Source organism: Labrus mixtus, chromosome 13 (genome assembly GCF_963584025.1).
Source record: "Labrus mixtus chromosome 13, fLabMix1.1, whole genome shotgun sequence".
In the NCBI taxonomy this organism is placed as follows: Eukaryota; Metazoa; Chordata; class Actinopteri; order Labriformes; family Labridae; genus Labrus; species Labrus mixtus.
Genome location: NC_083624.1, coordinates 17,335,329 through 17,354,138, shown reverse-complemented (window position 1 = coordinate 17,354,138; position 18,810 = coordinate 17,335,329). Strand labels below are relative to the sequence as shown.

The 18,810-nt window shown below is 38.1% G+C and overlaps 1 protein-coding gene across 1 annotated transcript in view; it reads right to left on the bottom strand.

The window, feature by feature from the left end:
• Positions 1–1,762: 1,762 nt before the first annotated feature.
• The window catches only part of LOC132987127 (inactive dipeptidyl peptidase 10-like), a 92,247-nt gene continuing 75,199 nt past the window's right edge, over positions 1,763–18,810 (bottom strand). The window contains exons 8-26 of the mRNA XM_061053982.1: positions 17,602–17,722; positions 16,792–16,946; positions 14,519–14,616; positions 13,617–13,740; positions 13,504–13,542; positions 13,186–13,293; positions 12,660–12,751; positions 12,511–12,558; positions 12,130–12,251; positions 10,833–10,880; positions 9,280–9,378; positions 8,312–8,381; positions 7,737–7,931; positions 6,697–6,751; positions 6,509–6,608; positions 6,087–6,145; positions 5,695–5,767; positions 5,362–5,435; positions 1,763–4,015 (exon numbers count right to left, since the gene is read on the bottom strand). Of these exons, the coding sequence (XP_060909965.1) occupies positions 3,878–4,015; positions 5,362–5,435; positions 5,695–5,767; positions 6,087–6,145; positions 6,509–6,608; positions 6,697–6,751; positions 7,737–7,931; positions 8,312–8,381; positions 9,280–9,378; positions 10,833–10,880; positions 12,130–12,251; positions 12,511–12,558; positions 12,660–12,751; positions 13,186–13,293; positions 13,504–13,542; positions 13,617–13,740; positions 14,519–14,616; positions 16,792–16,946; positions 17,602–17,722 (1,818 nt within the window). The 3' untranslated portion in view covers positions 1,763–3,877. The remainder of the gene's footprint in view (positions 4,016–5,361; positions 5,436–5,694; positions 5,768–6,086; positions 6,146–6,508; positions 6,609–6,696; positions 6,752–7,736; positions 7,932–8,311; positions 8,382–9,279; positions 9,379–10,832; positions 10,881–12,129; positions 12,252–12,510; positions 12,559–12,659; positions 12,752–13,185; positions 13,294–13,503; positions 13,543–13,616; positions 13,741–14,518; positions 14,617–16,791; positions 16,947–17,601; positions 17,723–18,810) is intronic.

Sequence of the window (18,810 nt, the reverse complement as noted above, 5' to 3'; positions counted from 1 at the left end):
GCACCTCCTAAAGCTTCAACATCACTGTGTTTCATCATATTTGTTCATCCAAAGGTAAAAACAAAAACATGTTCCTGTACTCTGCATTATGTTCAAAACTATTTATCTGCAAGGTGTAGGTACTTTGAAGTTGCCAGGCAACCAGCGGACACCCCTGGAAGTCACAACTGCAGACACGTTCTTCATAATGCACTCAAGTGGTAATTTCAGGAAGCATGTATTTAGATTCTGAATCAAATTCATCTGCTAAATTTGCCTGCAAACACTTGGAATGTGTCTCAGGTTTTCAGATGAATTTGTAAAAACGTTCTCCCTTCTCTTCTGTGTAGTTTGCAGATGTTTGAAGATAATCCTTGACTGACATCACCCGTCTCTTTTTTCCTTTGAAGCTCAGTCTGAAACTGAAGCAGAGCGATAAGCTCACACCTGTTCAGATATGCCGGGTTGATACGACTGAATCTTCATTAGCTTCTGTTGTGCCCAAACGCTGCTTAGCTCTGTTTGAGAAATGTTGTGTTTACTCACCACGGTCCAAGCACAAACACAAGACAATCTATTTGTCACTGTCTGTCAGTTTGCAGTACGTTATACATCTTGAAGTTTGAGAAAACTATCTTACAAATGTCTGTCTAGTATCTGTTCTAAAATCGCATAATGATCATAATGATCGACTTCATGGAGCTATGTAGTGAATTTGACACTTTCTTTAAAAAAAAACTATTGTGCATTATCTGAACAAAAATGCTGCAGCAGTCTGTGACTTTGACTTGACATTGACTCAGTGTTGTACATCACTTGTGCACCATCAGCACTTTTAAATCCAGATTTAGTATCTTGCATTTGAGCTTACATGAAATCTCTTCATTGTTTTGTCCTCTAAACACAAAAGAAACACACGACACGGATGCAAGGTTCTCTAGTTTAGCAATTTATTCCAGTTTATAAATGTTCCCGAGTATATAAATGTCCACTGTTGACATGATAACGTTAATGCACAGTCTATACATAAGACAGAATCATTTTCAGTTTGACAGAATAAAGCAGGTGCAGGAGTGTGAGCAGCAAAGGACCATGGTCTAAATGTTCTGGTTTGTTATGTCCTGTTCAAAGAAGGTAATGATGATGATCAGACAGATCAGTGCTACAGTAGTTCTGCTACGGATAAAGCACGCTGTACAGAAGAGGTTCATATTATTATAACGAGCTGATTCTCTCCATTTTCACATTTCTGGGATGATAAACTCTACGTGAAAAATTCAGCTGTAATAAACATTCAGAAGAACAATTGTGTACGAGACAAAGTATTAACCTTTGAGACTTTATCACAAGAGAGTCAGAGAACAGTCGGTATGACTGCACTGACGGGACATCACGGTTTAGATTTTAAAGTACATTTATCTTCTAAAACACAGTTCTGATCACTGTGAAGTCTAAGAGCCTGTCTCCACCTAACGTTTTTTTCTGAGTGCCAGCGTCTTTTTTGTAGTTGTTTTCAATGAGTAGCTAGCATTTGCAGCAGAAAGTGACCGCCTAGAGAAGAAGCAGAGCTCCCAGCGTCTTTTTTTTCAAAAGCGCTCCGCCTTTTCTGTGTGGCTGCTCTGAGCACTCAAGTTGAAAATCTTTAAACTTTTCAGAAAGGCGCTGTTGACGTCACCTGCGCTCTTTTCCAAATGTACGATAGTCTCCGTAGTTCTGCCGCCTGGGGATTGTGTCTTGTACCCACATCCTCTTTGCTTCGTGTCTGATCGAGAAATAAATTATCGAAAATAGAAAACTTACAGTACAAAGTAATGGAGCAGTGTTGGTCATACAGCAGCTGTTGTCATCAGACTGTTGTCATAGAGACAGAACGGACTTGCAGCGCTTTTCTGCCCTTAAAAAAAGCTAGGTGGACACAGGGCCTTAGCATACATTTTACAAGAAGGTTACACAAGTTTGGATGATTAACATGGTCTTTCTTTGAGCTCTACAATAATTTCTGATCAACTCATATAGAGTATTTAGTTTTATTTATATTGGATTATGCATAACAGGGGAGCTAGTTATGAAAACATTTTCCGTTCTTTATGGTAATTTATCTTATCAACCGCTGGAATAAACAGATGTGGCCTGCCATGGAAACTGACATTTGAACAATTGGATGGATATTGGATGTATTACTGGCCAGGTCACGCTCATATTGATCCCAAGAGGCTTCATTTTTTGATAAAAGTTCATTCATATTCAGTGTCCGAGTAATTCAGAAATACATGTGTTAAAAACATTGAGTAGCTTACAAACAAGAACTTCTACCGGTTAATTTGGCATACTTTAAATAGTGCATATTTACCTAAATTGACAGGCCTAAATATTGCTGTTAGCATGCTGTTGTATATCAGATTAGCACAAACATTGTCAACATTTCAAAAAGGTAAATAGAACATTTTGTATTTTGATTATTTTTTTAATGTAAAAGTTAAACTTCATCATGGACAATGGTCCACATAAGGTAAAGGTACGTTATTGTTATTATTATTATGACTGAAGTGGGGATGAAAAAATACCAACATCTATGCTCCATGCAGGATTTAAGTAACCGGCTGGCGCGGGTAAACTGTAGTTATAGCACCTCAACTAGAGACAGATCTTTGTCTAAATGGGGCTTAAATCTCACACAGTGGTTTACCAGAATCTGCATGTGACCTAAACTACTGTATGGCAACTGTTTTTCAGTCCCATGGTCATGCAAGATGAGGAATAAGTCAATCACTAATAAGATAATTTGGTAATCCTCTATGCAGACGATACCATATCTTCCATATCTAATACGAGGCCTATGAACACTGTGTTGGCTTTGAGTTGAGTGACGATGAGGTAAAGGCACCTGCCAAAAGTGTTTTTTGAAATGACTTTTCAAAATTGTATTTTAAAGTTAAATCTTTTTTTTAGCTGTAAAAAGGAAAGAAAAATAGATTCACAGTAGTTTACAGCAGTCACAAACATTATACTCTATAAATTGGAAAAATACTAGTTTCTGTAATTCCCTGACGTTTGACACAGTCGACAAAGTCTCAAGACAGTTTATGACACAATGTTTAAAAAAGGTGTGACATACGAAAATGTCTATATTTAACGCATACTTCCCTTTTTCATTGCAGTTATCAATGATCATAAATGATTGGTATTCCATAATTCTATTGAGAAATACTTTTAATTTCAATAAGAACAAAAACCATTATGGGGTCTTGGCAAAAAACTTAAGCAATTTCTAGGCTTTCTTTCTAAAAGCTATTTCTCTTTCACCCAGAGTGCTTCTGTTCATATCGTATGAGAAAGTATCGTACTGACAGTTTTTCTAGCCCCCCCAGAAATTATTTTTTTCTGAAATTAAAACTCTTAGCAAGATTAAAATATGGTTTCTCTGAGGAGGGACCTTAAAAGAAGTCAAATGTGATTCAAAACCTCGACTTGAAGTACATTGAAATACTAGTTTCAGTCTGACACTGCTAAGAAAAAAGGGACATTCGTGTCAATCTACATAATCTCAATTTTGATATTTTCCCAACAATATGACAAACTGAACTAATATATGGTTTACTCAGTACATGATATACACATTAAAAATAATAATATATAATCTGAAGCATTAGAATTAAAACAGTGATAATACAAGAGTCTTAAAAATCATTAAAAACCCCGGAGTCACCACGCTGGTCGGGGCAAAGTAATGCTACATATCTTACAAACTGCAGGTCTGTGTCTCTAATGTTCTCGCAGTGCTCTCACAGATAGCAGCGCTTTCAGAAATCACAGCCTCTTCTTGTTGGCTCATGAATGCAGTTGCTACACTCTTTTTTTCTTCACAAAAAACCTGTCACACAGCAGGACGTCCCAGCGGTTACTCATCTTCTTTGGATGTCTGTGGGACAACAACCAGCTCCTCCTCAAAGCAGCGCCTGAAGAAGGTGAGCACTGCGTTTAGCATGTAGTGTTGGCTCTTTGTGGAGGCAATATTGTGTCCTTCATCTGGGAAAATCTGAGAAGAAGGAAAGAGAAAATGTGTCTTTCATTGAAACTTATTTTTCATTAATTAATCCTTCTGTTTTGAAAGGTTAAACATTGATATTTATTCTAACTCAAACAACTGTAGAGGCTTTGATGCCAAATCTAGTGAATAAAACACCTAATTCTACAAATATTTAGACCTTTTGGTGTTTGTATTTTAACTTTTTTGGCTGTGTGTTATGACATGTATGTATCAGTCTATTATCTGAGCTTAGCATAATGGCTTGACTCGGTCTCGATCCCTCAATGTCTTGGTCTTGTCTCGGTCTCTGAGCACTCTGGTCTCAGGTATGTCTTGGTTTCAGTTAATGAAGCCTTTACTACAACACTACTTCCGTGCCACAAACCATTACACACATATGAACAACTCTATTTCTACACTAGAGTACAAGGGATATGAAGTGACGTTCATGCTCACACTTCTCTATGTATTGTTTTAAAATGAAAAGCTAAACATGTACTTTGCCTATATATATAAAATGTCTGAAAACATCTGCACTATTATTCCTGACAAAATAAGGAACACACTGAATTCACCAAACATTTTCTTTACTCTCTGTTATGTAGCTGCACAATAGGTGTCGTATATATATATATTTTCCTTTATTAACTATGGGACAGCTGAAGAGAGACAAGATGTGCTGGGAGGAGAGAGTGGGGGGTGACATGCAGCAAAGGGCTGAGGTCGGATTCGAACCCACAGCCACTGCGACAAGGACTATAGTCTCAGTACTTGGGTCGTGTGTCATACCCGCTAGGTTATCGAGCGCCCCATAAGTGCAGTATTTCTGTTACTCAGCACCAGCGCACATGCTTTTAATGTGGTAAGTCTGTAAACTGCAGCACTAGGAGGGTCTAAATGAACCCCTGAACACAACATCAGGAAGGCAATACAATAACTAAAAATTGATTCAACGGTTAGAAGTTATAAGAAATACAGTATAATGATTATATCCTAGACGGAGAGAAAATGTTTTAGCAGCAAATGGATGATTTATGAAAAAGTGTGTGCTTATTGACCAGCATCGACTCCATGAGAGTATAGTCTCTTCTTTAATAATGGACTGTTATAACCACAGCTGTTTTTTTCCTGATTTAATCTTTATTTTGTCGATTTTCTGTTTTTCTTTAACTCATCTCATCTTATTGGTTGTTAACAAAAAGTCTTATGTCAATATGAACAATCATTTCCTTAAATATATTTTTTTTTTAAATCAATCCAAATTAAATATAGAAAAACAATAAAACATCAAGATCTCACTTTATCAGAAACAAGCTAAATTGGCTTTGATTGAGAGAAGAGAAAGCAGCAGATACCTGGAGCGTGTAGTTCACATTAGATGCAGACAGCAGTTTGACCAACTCAGCAGAATGCTGGAAATGAACAGTCGCTGAAAAAAGACAGTTTCAATCAATTCAATCCACCTTGAAACATGTTATCAACAAGGTAGATAATGAGATTTTATGGTTTGACAAAGGAATGTGCAGAATTATGGTTACTGTGATCAAAAGGTTTCAGGGTCATAATTTGTACATTTGTACATTTGCTGTAACGTTGATTTAAAAAAAAGTAAAGACTAAAGTTGAACCTGTCAATAACGTCTGTATTAATACCTTTGAAAATGTGTTCTATTACTTGTGCATACTCACCATCTGCTGTGCCGTGGATTATAAGAAAGTTCAAAGGTTCAGGGACTGAGAAGTTACTGATGAGACTGGATATCTGACAGGGCAAGAACACAATAAAGTAACCTTCCACTCATGCATTATCATCCATGACTCAAACTAAAATCAATTTAATCACAAGTGAATTCTATCGACACATCAGGAATTTGTGCTGTTGCAGAAAATGAATCAACAAAGAACTCAAATTATATGTCGTATAATTTTGTGATGTTCTCCAGAAAACATTCACTCCAATCAAAGAGGATATTCTATAACTCTACAGCAAAAAACGATGAATGCAATGCTGAAAATAAAAAGCACGTCAAGCATTTTGAAACCAAAGGAACAAACGAAGCCTTCAAAAACATCTGTTGTACCTGATATTTGTGATCCTCTCTCGCTGGGGAGCCAAAGTATTTCTCCGTTTCTGCCGACCCTTTAAAAAGGAGGAAAAAGAGACACTTAATGAAGAGATACAGACAGCTCTGCTGCTTTAATTCAATCAATATTCAGTCAAGATTACACCTCCAATAGCTTTCCATCTTCCTTCTTCACTCCACATCAGGTAATGTGAAGTATAGAAACTGCCGTTCATGATTAATGCTGCTTTGCTTTTCTTAATAGATTACCTGGTTTTGTTTGACATTCTGAGAGAATGGAGCTTTTGTATATTACCTCAGTGTGCATGGACATGTCTATTTTGAGACATTGAGCTTAAAACTTGGTATTAGCACAAATCATCAATGAAATGACTCCTGCGACAAGCTATTCTTCACTGTATACTCCCTCTCTGTCTTACCATAGAGTCTCCAGTTAGTTATAGGAGCCACGGCGATGCCACACTTGAACAAAGGGCTGTAGGACAGGAGCAGGACGGAGGAGAGAAATCCTCCATATGCCTGGAAAAAATAATATTTCCTGCTTTCAAAAGAATGTTTGGTAAGAAAATATAAACTGTTTAAGTGGTGCATACAGAGGCTATGTTACCTTTCCATACACTCCAACTTTGTTTCCATCAATATAAGGTAATCTGACCAGATACCTGAAAGTACAGAATGAGTTAACTGGAAAGTAAAAAATGTAGCACTCTCTTCCTAAAATACAACAGGATCAAATGTTGTTCTTTTTTAATGCAAATTCAGGAACATTTGAATAGATTTGAAGCTAAAATAGTGTGAGTTGGCAAAATCAGGCAGGTATGTTCTTAAGATGTGGTCTCTTTTGTGTACAATTCTCCATCTGTGTTTCCAGTCTGGTTTGGTATAAGGATACATCCTGTTTGTCCACGTGCCCCCATTTAATGCTTCATATGATACCTTTACAAAAGTCATGTCCAATTCTGCAAAAAACATCCAATGTATTTCCATACATATCATACAGATGCAAAAGGTAGAATCAGTTTAGCTTTTGATTTTCTTGTTTTGGTCTGTTTTTGGTGATTTCTTTCACAACTCATCGGTTTTTATTAAATTAAGGCCTAGAGTTGTGCATAACTTGGGTGTGGCTGATTTGACTGACAAGCGGATGCGTAGTAGCTGTTTGTCAGGAGGCGTTAGGCCTGCCTCAGATGCAACCCCTTGCCTGTTGCTAGGTTGACTGAAAGTTAGTTTAAGAAATATGGAAATCACCATTTGGCTTCAAAACTCTGCTTCAGAAACCAAATGGTGACATCGCTGAGACTATGTCCCTGTTCGATAAAGTCTATGGGAAGGACCAGTAAGCACAGTGAATGAGAATAGCATTGCTGGTTACATGGAGGTGACATTAATAAACCTACATAAAAAAAAGTTAGCTTTTTGATTTTGAGATGAGACGCCTTAAACACAATGACAAAAATACATGTACATAAAGAAACCGCATAGGTTTGACTAAATATGGACATTAGTTTAAGAAAATCTGTCAGAAAACACTACTTCATAAAAGAAGGCAATGGTGTCAGTGGTATTTTTCAAACTTTACACAAGTTTAGTGTTTTTACCTGGTCATTTATCAACTGTATCCTTTTCAAGAAAAAAAAAAAAACTTACTCCAGAGCAGCGATCTGGTCCTGGACATCAACAGTTCCCAGTCCCTGGTGGACCTCATGCAGGATCCTCTGACCCTGGAAGCCGCTGCCCCGTCCGTCCAGACGAGCCACAATGACGCTGTCTGAGCTGACCAACACCGACTCCCAGTTTAGAGAGAAACGGTCACTCACAGCCTGACCACTGGGGGCGCTGTCACTGACAGACAGAAAAAAGTAAGAGTTGAGTCAAATGAGAAGTCAAAGGATTTCATAAAAATTCATCAACACTCCAAAATAAACTATGAAAAATACAAACAACCACATAAGGACAGTGGTTCCTAAAACTTGTTACTTGCTGTATCTGGTAACCTGGGATTACTGTTTTATTAAACTTATTTGTAAATCATTCAGAAAAAATGTAAGATAAGAGGCACACTTATTTAATCACGAGCATTTGTTCCTCACTGAAGCTTTTTAATTTGATAAATTATTCAATAAAATGACTGCATTATTAAATATATTAAATTAAGCAATAAAACATGCATTAAGAGGCCCTCCATATTAAAGCGAACGTGTTTGAGAAGAGAACGTACTTACAGAATAAGTAAGAGTGGATGCTTCATTGTTTCATCCATTTTTATTGGGACGATTAACTCCAGACGAAGGGCTGCAAAACAAGTCGACAACAGAATTTCATGGTTTCAATATTGTTAGTAACTAAGGATACATTTTCTTTCTACATGTTTTTCTAAATCATAGCCAAACATTCAGTCCAGTGTACATGTAAGAGTGAATATAAGTCACAGCGGGGACTTTGTTATGTGCTACATGTTCATACGTGCTTCTCTTTGACTCCATCAAAGCTAAAACCCTGCGATCAGGTCAACACAGCAGCTGCATTAGTCATGGGCGATGTCTGAACTCATTAACCAATCCAAGTGTACATACGTGTAATATTACCCAATAAGTTGTGGTAAACTTGATTTACGTAAATCATCCAAAACCAAGAGTCATTTGCAAGGTTTTCACTGTAATGTATGTTAGGCGTAGCAATGATTGATTTTTCATCTCAAGCTGGTTTCTTACACACCTGTGTATCATTATTAATAAATCAAGAAGTAAATGAGTCACTGTCACCTGCAGTCACTTTTAAAAAAGGTGGTTGTTGTTAAGATGACAGTGGTGTAGGCGATGGCAATGGTGATGACCTGGTGATGGTGATGGCAATGGTGATGACACTGGTGATGGTACTGGTGATGACCTGGTGATGGTACTGGTGATGGCACTAGTGATGGCAATGGTGATGACCTGGTGATGGTGATGGCAATGGTGATGACACTGGTGATGGCAATGGAGATAGAGATAGTGATAAAGTTGGTGATAATGATAACAATACTGATAATGGTAAATAGACTTGAGCTTGTATAGCGCTTTTCTAGTCTTCTTTCTTCTCAAAGCGTTATAATCATGATGAAATAAGGCAGGGGAAGGTTAGAGACCCCCAACCATGTTAACAAACCATATTAAAGGCTTGCACCAAGTTAAAGAGGAGTCATTTGACATACCGTAGTTGTTGATTTGTACAATTCTTCTTTCCCACTTTGGTATCGTCCTGTTTATCAGAGCATTCATCAACACTGAGTTGCTCTCCAGAGTCTTGTGTTCTTTAGGAGGACAGAGCAGAGTTAGTTCTGATATCAGACGAGTCACACATGATTACAATACAACAAGTGGATCAAATGACCAGGATCAATAAAGTATTATTTATTTTAACATATTTTTGAGTCTAACTGACCAATAGGTGAAACATTATCAGTAAGCTCCAGTATACTGTGTCAGTGGGCAGCGGTGAAATGGGCTATCATGGCTGCAACCTAATCCTTTGGGGGAAATGGTCTCGATCAAAATGTTTCCAATTGTCCAACAGTGTTTCTTCTTCTTTCAAGCTCAGCTTCTTATAGTCTATAAACTCTAAATAAACAATTTTGTCAAAGACAGATCAAGAGTAAGATGCTTTTATTTGAGCCTGAACTTACTGTTACACCTCTCTAGTTAAAAAAACAAACAAACATGTGAGATGAATATGGAGATTTGCCTCATCCAGTTTGTATATTTAATTTGGTTAGTTTTAAGCATTCTGTTTACACACAGTATCAAACAAACTATCGAGTCTTCAACACTTTTTTCACAGGAGTCTGGTGCCTTTAAAGAGAGGGATGCAACAGCTGTTTTCTTTTAAAAAAATGCACTTCACTCTTAAATAAAATGATCTATCTTAAGGTATCCTTTCTGTAATATCGTCAAAAAATTGAAGGGGATTGTTCATAAAGAGTCTCATTGAATCAGCTCTTAATCTAATTTAAGTGCAGGTACTCAACGTCATAATAACATCCACATTTCCAGTTTTTAACACTCATACTTTCCAAATGAGTCAATTGATTGAAGCACTTTTCAGTCACAAAAAACCCTCTCAATCAGCAGAATGAGGCCGTGTTCACACTTGACTTCTTTTTTCAACTGCCAGCGCCTTTTTTTACATACAAGCCTATGGAAAAAGGAAACAGGATGACACCTTTTTAAAAAGCGCTGCGCCCGACGCCTTTTTCAGTTGAATTATTTCAACTTTTCAGAAAAGCGCTGGGTGATGTCAAGCGCCTTTCTGACAGCTGACCAATCAGGACGAGTAGTAACCTACGTCCCTAGTTAACTGTGCCCAAAAAGATGTCATGCACCCAAAAACGGCAAACTTCCACCAGATATGTCAAACACACAAACGGTCATTTTTCTGAACCGTCAAAACGGAGGGTGTTATTCTGAAAATAAACCGGATGTTTTAATGTTGTATCGGTGTCTGACTTCCCGTCCCGTTTGTTCTTTTTTCTGTGCTAAATTGATGCGTTGTGCTCTGGCCAGCTCCGGCACAGTTGCACCGTAGACTAGATCCCGTTGTTAAGGTTACAGAACACGCGCTCATAAGCGCTCAAAAGGCGCTGAAAGCAGTGCTTTTTTCTGAAAAAAGAAGTCAAGTGTGAACAGGGCCTAACACTCATAATCTCTAATTATAAAAACATGTATCTGATGCATTTTAGTAAATGTGTTTTAGTGCCAGAGAACTTACTGTTCATATCGTTGAGTTGGTGAAGGGTAGTCTGGGGTATTCCAGGACCTGAGAGGGGGAAGAGTTAACGTCAGTGTGCAATTTACCAGACTTTTATTCACAAGGTTAAGTGTTTAAAGAAACTTCTTGGTAAATACCAAGAAAACCAACTTTATTCATAAGAGATGGCTCTGGTACATGTTTCCATTTAACAGCTCCACAGTGAATATAAATAAGTGGCAAATATATTTGTATCCTTGGTGTGAGTTACACGTTGATCGAAGTCTGTCTGGAAGTTTGTTTATTGATGTCTGGAGAAACACTTGTGCAGTTCAAGGTATAGGTATATATATATATATATATATATATATATATTTTTTTTTTTTTTTTTTTGTGCATGAAGCTTTAGCTATTTCTTTGGATATGTTCCTCCTGAAACCAAGAGAGGACTAACCAACAGATAAGCTAACAGCTGCTAAAAGAACTAACATTCACCACAAAGTGCAACAGACTGTAGCTCTGATCATTTTTCTAGATTTAGAAATTGCCAAAAAATATAAAAAAGGATGAACAAAAGCAGCTGCCATAGTTACAGATGTGTTGCACCTACATGTGTGGAAATATGCACAACCCTGCACAGTGTGTGTAACAGAGCTGAAGTGTAGTAAAGCACTGTTGTTGATATTTATTAGCTAACGGTTGAAACAGAAGTGATGTTTTTTAGGGTTATTTGGAAATGTAATTGATATCTAAACTACCTCTCTGTATTACAGTAACATGTCGCACAAACATTCTCTTCATCCACCATTTTGTTCTGTTGGCTGACGACCACCAGAATCCCCTTAGCATGGCCAGTTGAAATACTTTGTAGACCTCGTTCTCAGTTTTAGACTTTGGTTCTAACTACAACAAATGTTTTGTTCAAGTAAGTATTTCATTGTGTAGAAGATCTTGTTATTACGAAGGAGTATTAGGGCCACATTAAGGGGGATTTAGATTAAAGTCATAAACTAAACTCATGTTTAAATTTGTGCTAATAAATACAAAACTGTGACACAGTGACTCAACTCACTCATTAAATATTTACATTCAGACATCTTACTCTATTAACTTCTATTAATATTTATTAACTCTGATAACATTTGAGATATAAATGAATGTACTTCAGGGTTCAGGGCCTCAGGGTTGTGAATTATAATTTGAAATGATCTGAACACGTGCTTTGCTTCTACATTAGGCTATATGTTACTGTTGTGCCAAGCTAATCCCATAATAGAATAACGATGGTTTTGTTGTCTTGGTGACGCTGCTGTGTTACCTCTGCAGTTGAGAATGACGTTTTGATAGTTTGGGCTGAAGATGGTGTCGTAGTAGGCGCACTTTGATTTGAAGAGGGAGCAGGTGAGACACTCTTTCTGAAATGGATCCACAGTGAAGACTCTGTGTGAAGAGAACAACAGAAGTGTGGGAGGAAGAAACTCATTTCAGAGGTTTGAGACTTTTGAACCGCAGGCAGCAGTAAAAGATGAAAAACGTGACGCAGTTAACATGTCAACACCAGAGCAGGCTGATTAAAAGCTTGTGTCCATCCACATTTCTATGCATACTTTTAAACGTGTGATCGTAAACAGTATGGAAGTGTCTGAAACTTTATGAATTATGATCTATGTCCTGTTTAGAAGTGAAATCCACACGTTACCTGTACACTTGCCGTTGTGTTGATCCCTCTTCTGTACTTAGGAAATAACTGAAAGTCATAAATTGAACCTGTCATTTTATAGCTCATGTTTTATTGTATTCTATTTCACAATATATGATGACATGATACGCTGAATAATTTCGGCTTACACTGAGTTTGTGCTCTCATCATAGGCTAAGATTTGAGAAACTTCCCAACTTCCAGATGTCAGGTGACGCAGGTTGACCTCTTGACTTTCAGACTGAAACCAAGAAAAGAATAGAAGAGTAAAGAAAATAATAAATCGTTACTGTCCACCAGAGGTGCAAATTTGCCTCAGGCTCTCCAGATACATAAAAACATTCAGGCAGTCAGTAACACAGAAGACAGAAAACAACATAACACAGACGACAGAACATTTTATCTTCAAGGCGTGCAAAGCATGCACCATTTTTTTTTAACATAACCTCGACTTTTCTAAACTTTTATTCCGCTTACTATCTGCTCAGAAACAAGGCCTCCAGTTAATTTACTATCCAACACGCTCCTTAATTAATTCAAGAGATGTATTCTCAATTCTCTGGTGTTTCAGGAAATAGAATATGGACATAATTTTAAATGAGGAGTGTTCAAAAAGGAATCATAGAAGCAGTAAAACTGCAAAAATGTGTTTTTTAACATTTGAAATAGTTGTACCTGGTTGGAGATCATGGTGATGTGGTTAAAGGTCCCACGGCCACCATGTTTTAAGGGCATGGTGATGAAGAATGTCGAGCAGTCTTTGGAAAATGCTGGCTCTTCACTCTGGGAATAAAGTCAAACAGCAAACCAAGAGACTGAGAAAGAAATACATGAGCGTCTTTGAGTATTTAGAAAAGCGCTATATAAATCTAATTTATTATTATTATGATGCCATTGAGAACATCAAGTGCTTGAAAATGGGTAAAAAAAAAGAGCACAAAGATGTTTGATTGGACTCCTTTGGTTGTATGGAAAATAGACTGATGTACTCACCTGACGGTCGAGCCACTTCTCTGATGTCATCACGTGTTTCTAATAAAGAAAGATTAAGTCAGTGCATAACATTTGAGGGAAGACCTACAAATGAACAATTGTAAATGCCTTACCTTTGTGCATTCACTCGTCGTGACATCACACAGAGAAAGAATTGACATGTTTTGAGCTCGATTGACCCAACGCACACTCAGCCTCTCCGTAGTCACCCACTTCACCATAGTGATGTAGTACTCACTGAGGAGACAAAGAGCAAATGATTGATTGTTTGAAATGTAGTGTCATGGGTTTATAAGACTCCAGACATACAGCTGCAGTGGTTCAACCAATCACAACGTTATGAGGCTGCTTGCTCCTCTAACTCACTCTACTGACTGTCTATTGCTTAAAGTAATTTAGAATGATATTATAATGTATACATTAAAATATCAAAATGAATTAAAAATGGACTAAACCTATGTTATATTTTGTTCTTGTTGAGTACTTACATTACCTCAAATATTCCAACTGTTATCAAAGCCAAAGAAATCTGTAATTGTATAGATGTAAGGGAATAACAGAGCAGCCATGACAGACACAAAATGTTTATCGTTGCCGTGGAAACACCGGATGTTATGTCAAGGGCCGCAGCATAGGGAAGCGTGAGCTGCTTCTGAAAGCTGTCGATTCTAGCTGTCATTGGGCGAGAGGCGGGGTTACACCCTGGACTGTTAGCCAGTCAATCACAGGGCTGAGACAACCAGCCACACTCACATTCACACCTACGGGCAATTTAGAGTCACCAGTTAACCTAACGAGCATGTCTTTGGACTGTGGGAGGATGCTGGAGTACCCGGAGAGAACCCGCGCATGCACGGGGAGAACATGCAAACTCCACACAGAGAAGCTCCTGTCAGGCGGGGAATCAAACCAGGAACCTCCTCATTGTGAGGCAACAGCGCACCACTGTGCAGCCCCCATAAACAGACTAAATGAATGATATTAGTTATTACTTTAAAAAGACATTTAATCGTACCTCTTTTCGAAGCTGTCAGGAGGTCTCAGTTCTGTTGTTACAGAGCTCCCGTCTACAGTGACCACGTAGAGTCTGACGGTGGGATTGATTTGACCCATCTAAAGTCAAAACAGCAAAAAAAGGGAAATTACTTTTTCAAGTAAGGAGGAAAAGGCAATCTGGCACAGCATATGTGCATGCACAGAAACAATAACAACAAGCGCTGACAACACTCTGCACTCGTTTTTTTTTTTTTTGTATGCTGTCATAATAAACAATGCCAAAAGGACATGAATCATGGAGAGAAAACACCGAGTTCCTGTATTCTGTTTAAGCCCTGAAGCTAGTCAGTTGTTTTTCTTGGCATACGCCTTCCTCAAAAATAGTCCTCATTAGTCTACATGACAATGGAGATCTCAACAATACAGCACAACCCCTCTCCATCATGACAGACAGTATCTACTCTGCACGTATGCATGCTTATTTCTATTGTTCATTTATGTCTGCAACTCCAGTCCTCCACACTCTGATCTTTGGAGGTAGTACTACTTTTTCAGACTGCTTTATACTGATTTACTGAATAAAACCACGAACAGAAAAAAATATAGTTATGGGTAATGAAGCTATATGATGAAACAAAAACATATAAACCTGACTAATAGTAAGGTAATACTTACTGTAAGGAAATCTCTGTGAGTCTACAGCATGGCTATCATTGAATAGACTGTTTGTCTGTTAAACATATTTTTATTACACAGACTACAACCTAGATTAGATCTAAGTCCGTATAGTGGGCCTTTAGTTACTGTGGTCCCTCTCTTTGGAACAAACTTCCTGCTGACCTGAGGTCCATCATACCTTTCTCTACTTTTAAAGCTAGACTCAAATAGTTACTTTTGTGTGTGTGTGTGTGTGTGTCTGTGTGTGTGTGTGTGTGTGTGTGTGTTGTATATGAGCACTTGGGTGGTTATTGATGTTTGCTACATGGTGTGTATGATTATAAAGATTATAAAGCATCAGTGATCTCAGGGACAGCAGGAAGGAAAGGCAATTAAATCGCTGCTTCATTAAATTCCACAATATTACAAAACTGACCCCACACAAGGATATAAGCAGCAGACTCACTGTATGTGTACACAGTTTTTACACACTGTGGGAAAAGTGTGGCACTTCATTAGTTAGACGCCCTCCTATGATCCCCCTCCCCCATCTATGATTATGAACCGTCAAATGAGCTTGCCCTCTACCTTACGACCCCCATTTCGCCAGTTTTCCACAACCCATCTCCCATCTAAGAGGCTTTTGAAACGTTTAACATCTGCATCAAAGAGGGGGAGGTGTGTTAAGTGTCCATTCTGAAGCATATCATACTCCCATCGCTCCCAGTGCCACAGATCCATAATGCTGCCCCTCTTTCAAACAGGAAAGTCAATCTAGCATGAATAACACTAAATAATGATTCACTTAACTTCATGGATAAGCTGAAGCAGAGAGCCTAGGTTTGTTGAGCTTGTTTGATCAAATAAAGCTGCAGTTAATCAAACGTGCATCCCTGTGCAAATTACAGTAGATAGTTGAGATGGAATGATGGATGAAACATTTAAACACATAAAACTAGAAATATGTTCCGCTACACTTTTTCAAATTCCTTTTCTTTAACATAGGTAGCTGAATAAGATGGGTATTCACACATGGCGGAGGCAATTGAAGATTTTCTCCTTGTTTCAAAGTCGGGTTGTAGACACAAGGTGAACGGAAAACGGACAAGACAAAACCAGTGTGCAAATATTGCAAGAGACTTACTACCGTCACAAATAGCTTAACCAGCACGATGCAGCACATAAAGATGCCGCATTGTGAAGCTCCAGACACCAAAACATAGTGCAAGAGCCAGAAAGATTACTAGGTATGTTGTTGTTTTAAGGATTTGGGCTGATGATTAACACGATAGGTTTTAAACAGAAACTGCCTCCACTAGAAACTCCTGCCGTCAACTACCTTCTTGGGTTCCTCAGGGTTATGTTCTGGGTCCTTTATTTTTCTTAGATACACCCAGCCCCTAAACTTTGTTATAAAGTCAGATGGATTTTCCCACCATAATTATAAAAATGACATCCTAATCCTGATCTGACATCAAGGTTGCAGCACAAATGTCTGTTCAGCTGCCATCACTAAGTGGATGTCTACTTGCATTTTCCTTGCAAGTTGTGGGTTGCAAACTCATGGTTGTATGCTCTTATTGTAAGTCACTTTGGATTAAAGTATTACATGCTGCTCAAACTTCTAAATTCTACCTTTGGATAAGGGTACTCTTTGCCCCTTGGATAGAGAGCGCCTGTGAAGCGGGGCAACAGCATTGAGGGAACCAGGGTATCGTTGATGTTGAGGTAGGCCAGCCTGGAGCCATCAGGTGACCACCAGTGAGCTGTCTGTGTGTGTAACACCTCCTCTGAGAAATTAAGACACAAAAAATCATTCAACATTAGCAGGGTGAGTACATCAAAATTGAATTCCCTCTCTTCTGCTCCTCGTTTTTAATTTCAGGTTATTAAATTAAGTCGTGTTTACAATCAATATATACCATTCCATGTAATATAAATGGATGGATTTTAAATTAATTGACAATTGAACCGCATGGTCATTTTAACTTATCAAACAATCCATTATATTTCTTGTTTAGTGAAAAATATGTATAACTATTCATACTATATATATATATATATATATATATATATATATATATATATATATAACTTTTTTAGAGATGCTAAGTTAGTTTCTGAGCATTTCTACAGTTCGTAACGCCACAGATGTGTCATTGATCAAAAGTCGGTGGCCTGTGGGCTGAATTAATTGAGCCTGAATGATCAGTAAATCAGGGGGGTGTGCCATGACATCTGTCAATCACTTAAAACAACAAAAGTGAACGGAAGAGGATACCACAGAAACTGGGCTGTAATAAATGCCCATTTAGGAATATCCTGTGTTTTTCTGGTAAGAACGAGTTGTTTGTTATTTGGGTAATTTTCTCATCTTTTATTGCATTTAAACCAACCATCCCTGATCCAACATTTCAGACTTAATGACTCGGCAGTCTCTCTTACCCTCATACAGCCAGTCTGTGATGCCGTTAAAGACGAGCCCCTCCTGTCCTGAGGACGTGAGCCTCCACGAGCTGCTCTGAACATCTGTTTTGTAGTAAATGTTGTTTTCAAATATGTAAACCTGCAGGAGAAAGAAAGGTTATGAAATGAACACCACCATAGAATGTGATAACAGCAACACATGTAACACGTGTAACACACACACAGCTTTCTGGAGACAAAATACATTCAGCAGAAGAAAGACAACATCAGCTAGAAAAAATTGGTCTTAAGAAAAAAGGCCTTTTTCTTAAAAGGGACACTTTCCATAGTTGTGATATAAATGAAAACAAGCCTGTCAGTGACTAAAAAAAGAATATTTGAATTGAGCACCTATGCCTTCAAAAGTTAAGTTGCAGCAATGACGGCCTCTCCTCTAAAACTCGTCATCCCTAGAAGTCAGTACGACCACAACATATGCAAAATAAAGTCCTGGTTTAAGAAGTTTCAGCACGGCACAGAAGGACTATAGGGACATCTCTGTTGACAGACTGAGAACTTGTAAACTGATCACACAGAAAAAACCTGCTCATTGATGACAACACATTCAGTAAGTGGCTCATCTCTTCTGATAACAGAGTGGGAATATGCAGGGAGAGTTCATGAGTAATGAATCCCTCTCTGTCATTAGCATTTTGACCCACTGCTGTGGGGCTTCCTGAAGAAGCGCCTTCACCGTGGGCAGGTGGAAACACTGAGGAAACGAGATAAGTATGCTATCAAATGGTTAATTGCTTTCCTTGTCTTGCGCAGGAGAAAATAATGGACTGATTATTCTATGCATAAAAACTCTGCACGGTGGAGGAATTACTCACAAAGAGAGCTTTAGTCACCCAACGAGATGTCTCCCAGAGACAGCTTGATATTTGCAGCTGTTGCCGGCCTCTCTTTAAAATAACTGTTTAGTTTAGGTTGAGTCTGTCAGACACGGCCTTTGATCAGCCTTTACCTCGGAGCACAGAGGATTCAGCGTTTACAATGGATTATACAATTACACAATATTGCATGAGATATTTAATTAAACATTGATTTTCACCTTTCTGCATGGAGCCCGCTTTATTCTTTTTAAAATAGGAGACAAAATAAGCAGTTATTAAGCAGCAGCTTTATCGAACTTTAATCATAAAAATCTGCAGATTATTTCTCAATAATTGAGTTAACTGTTGTTGT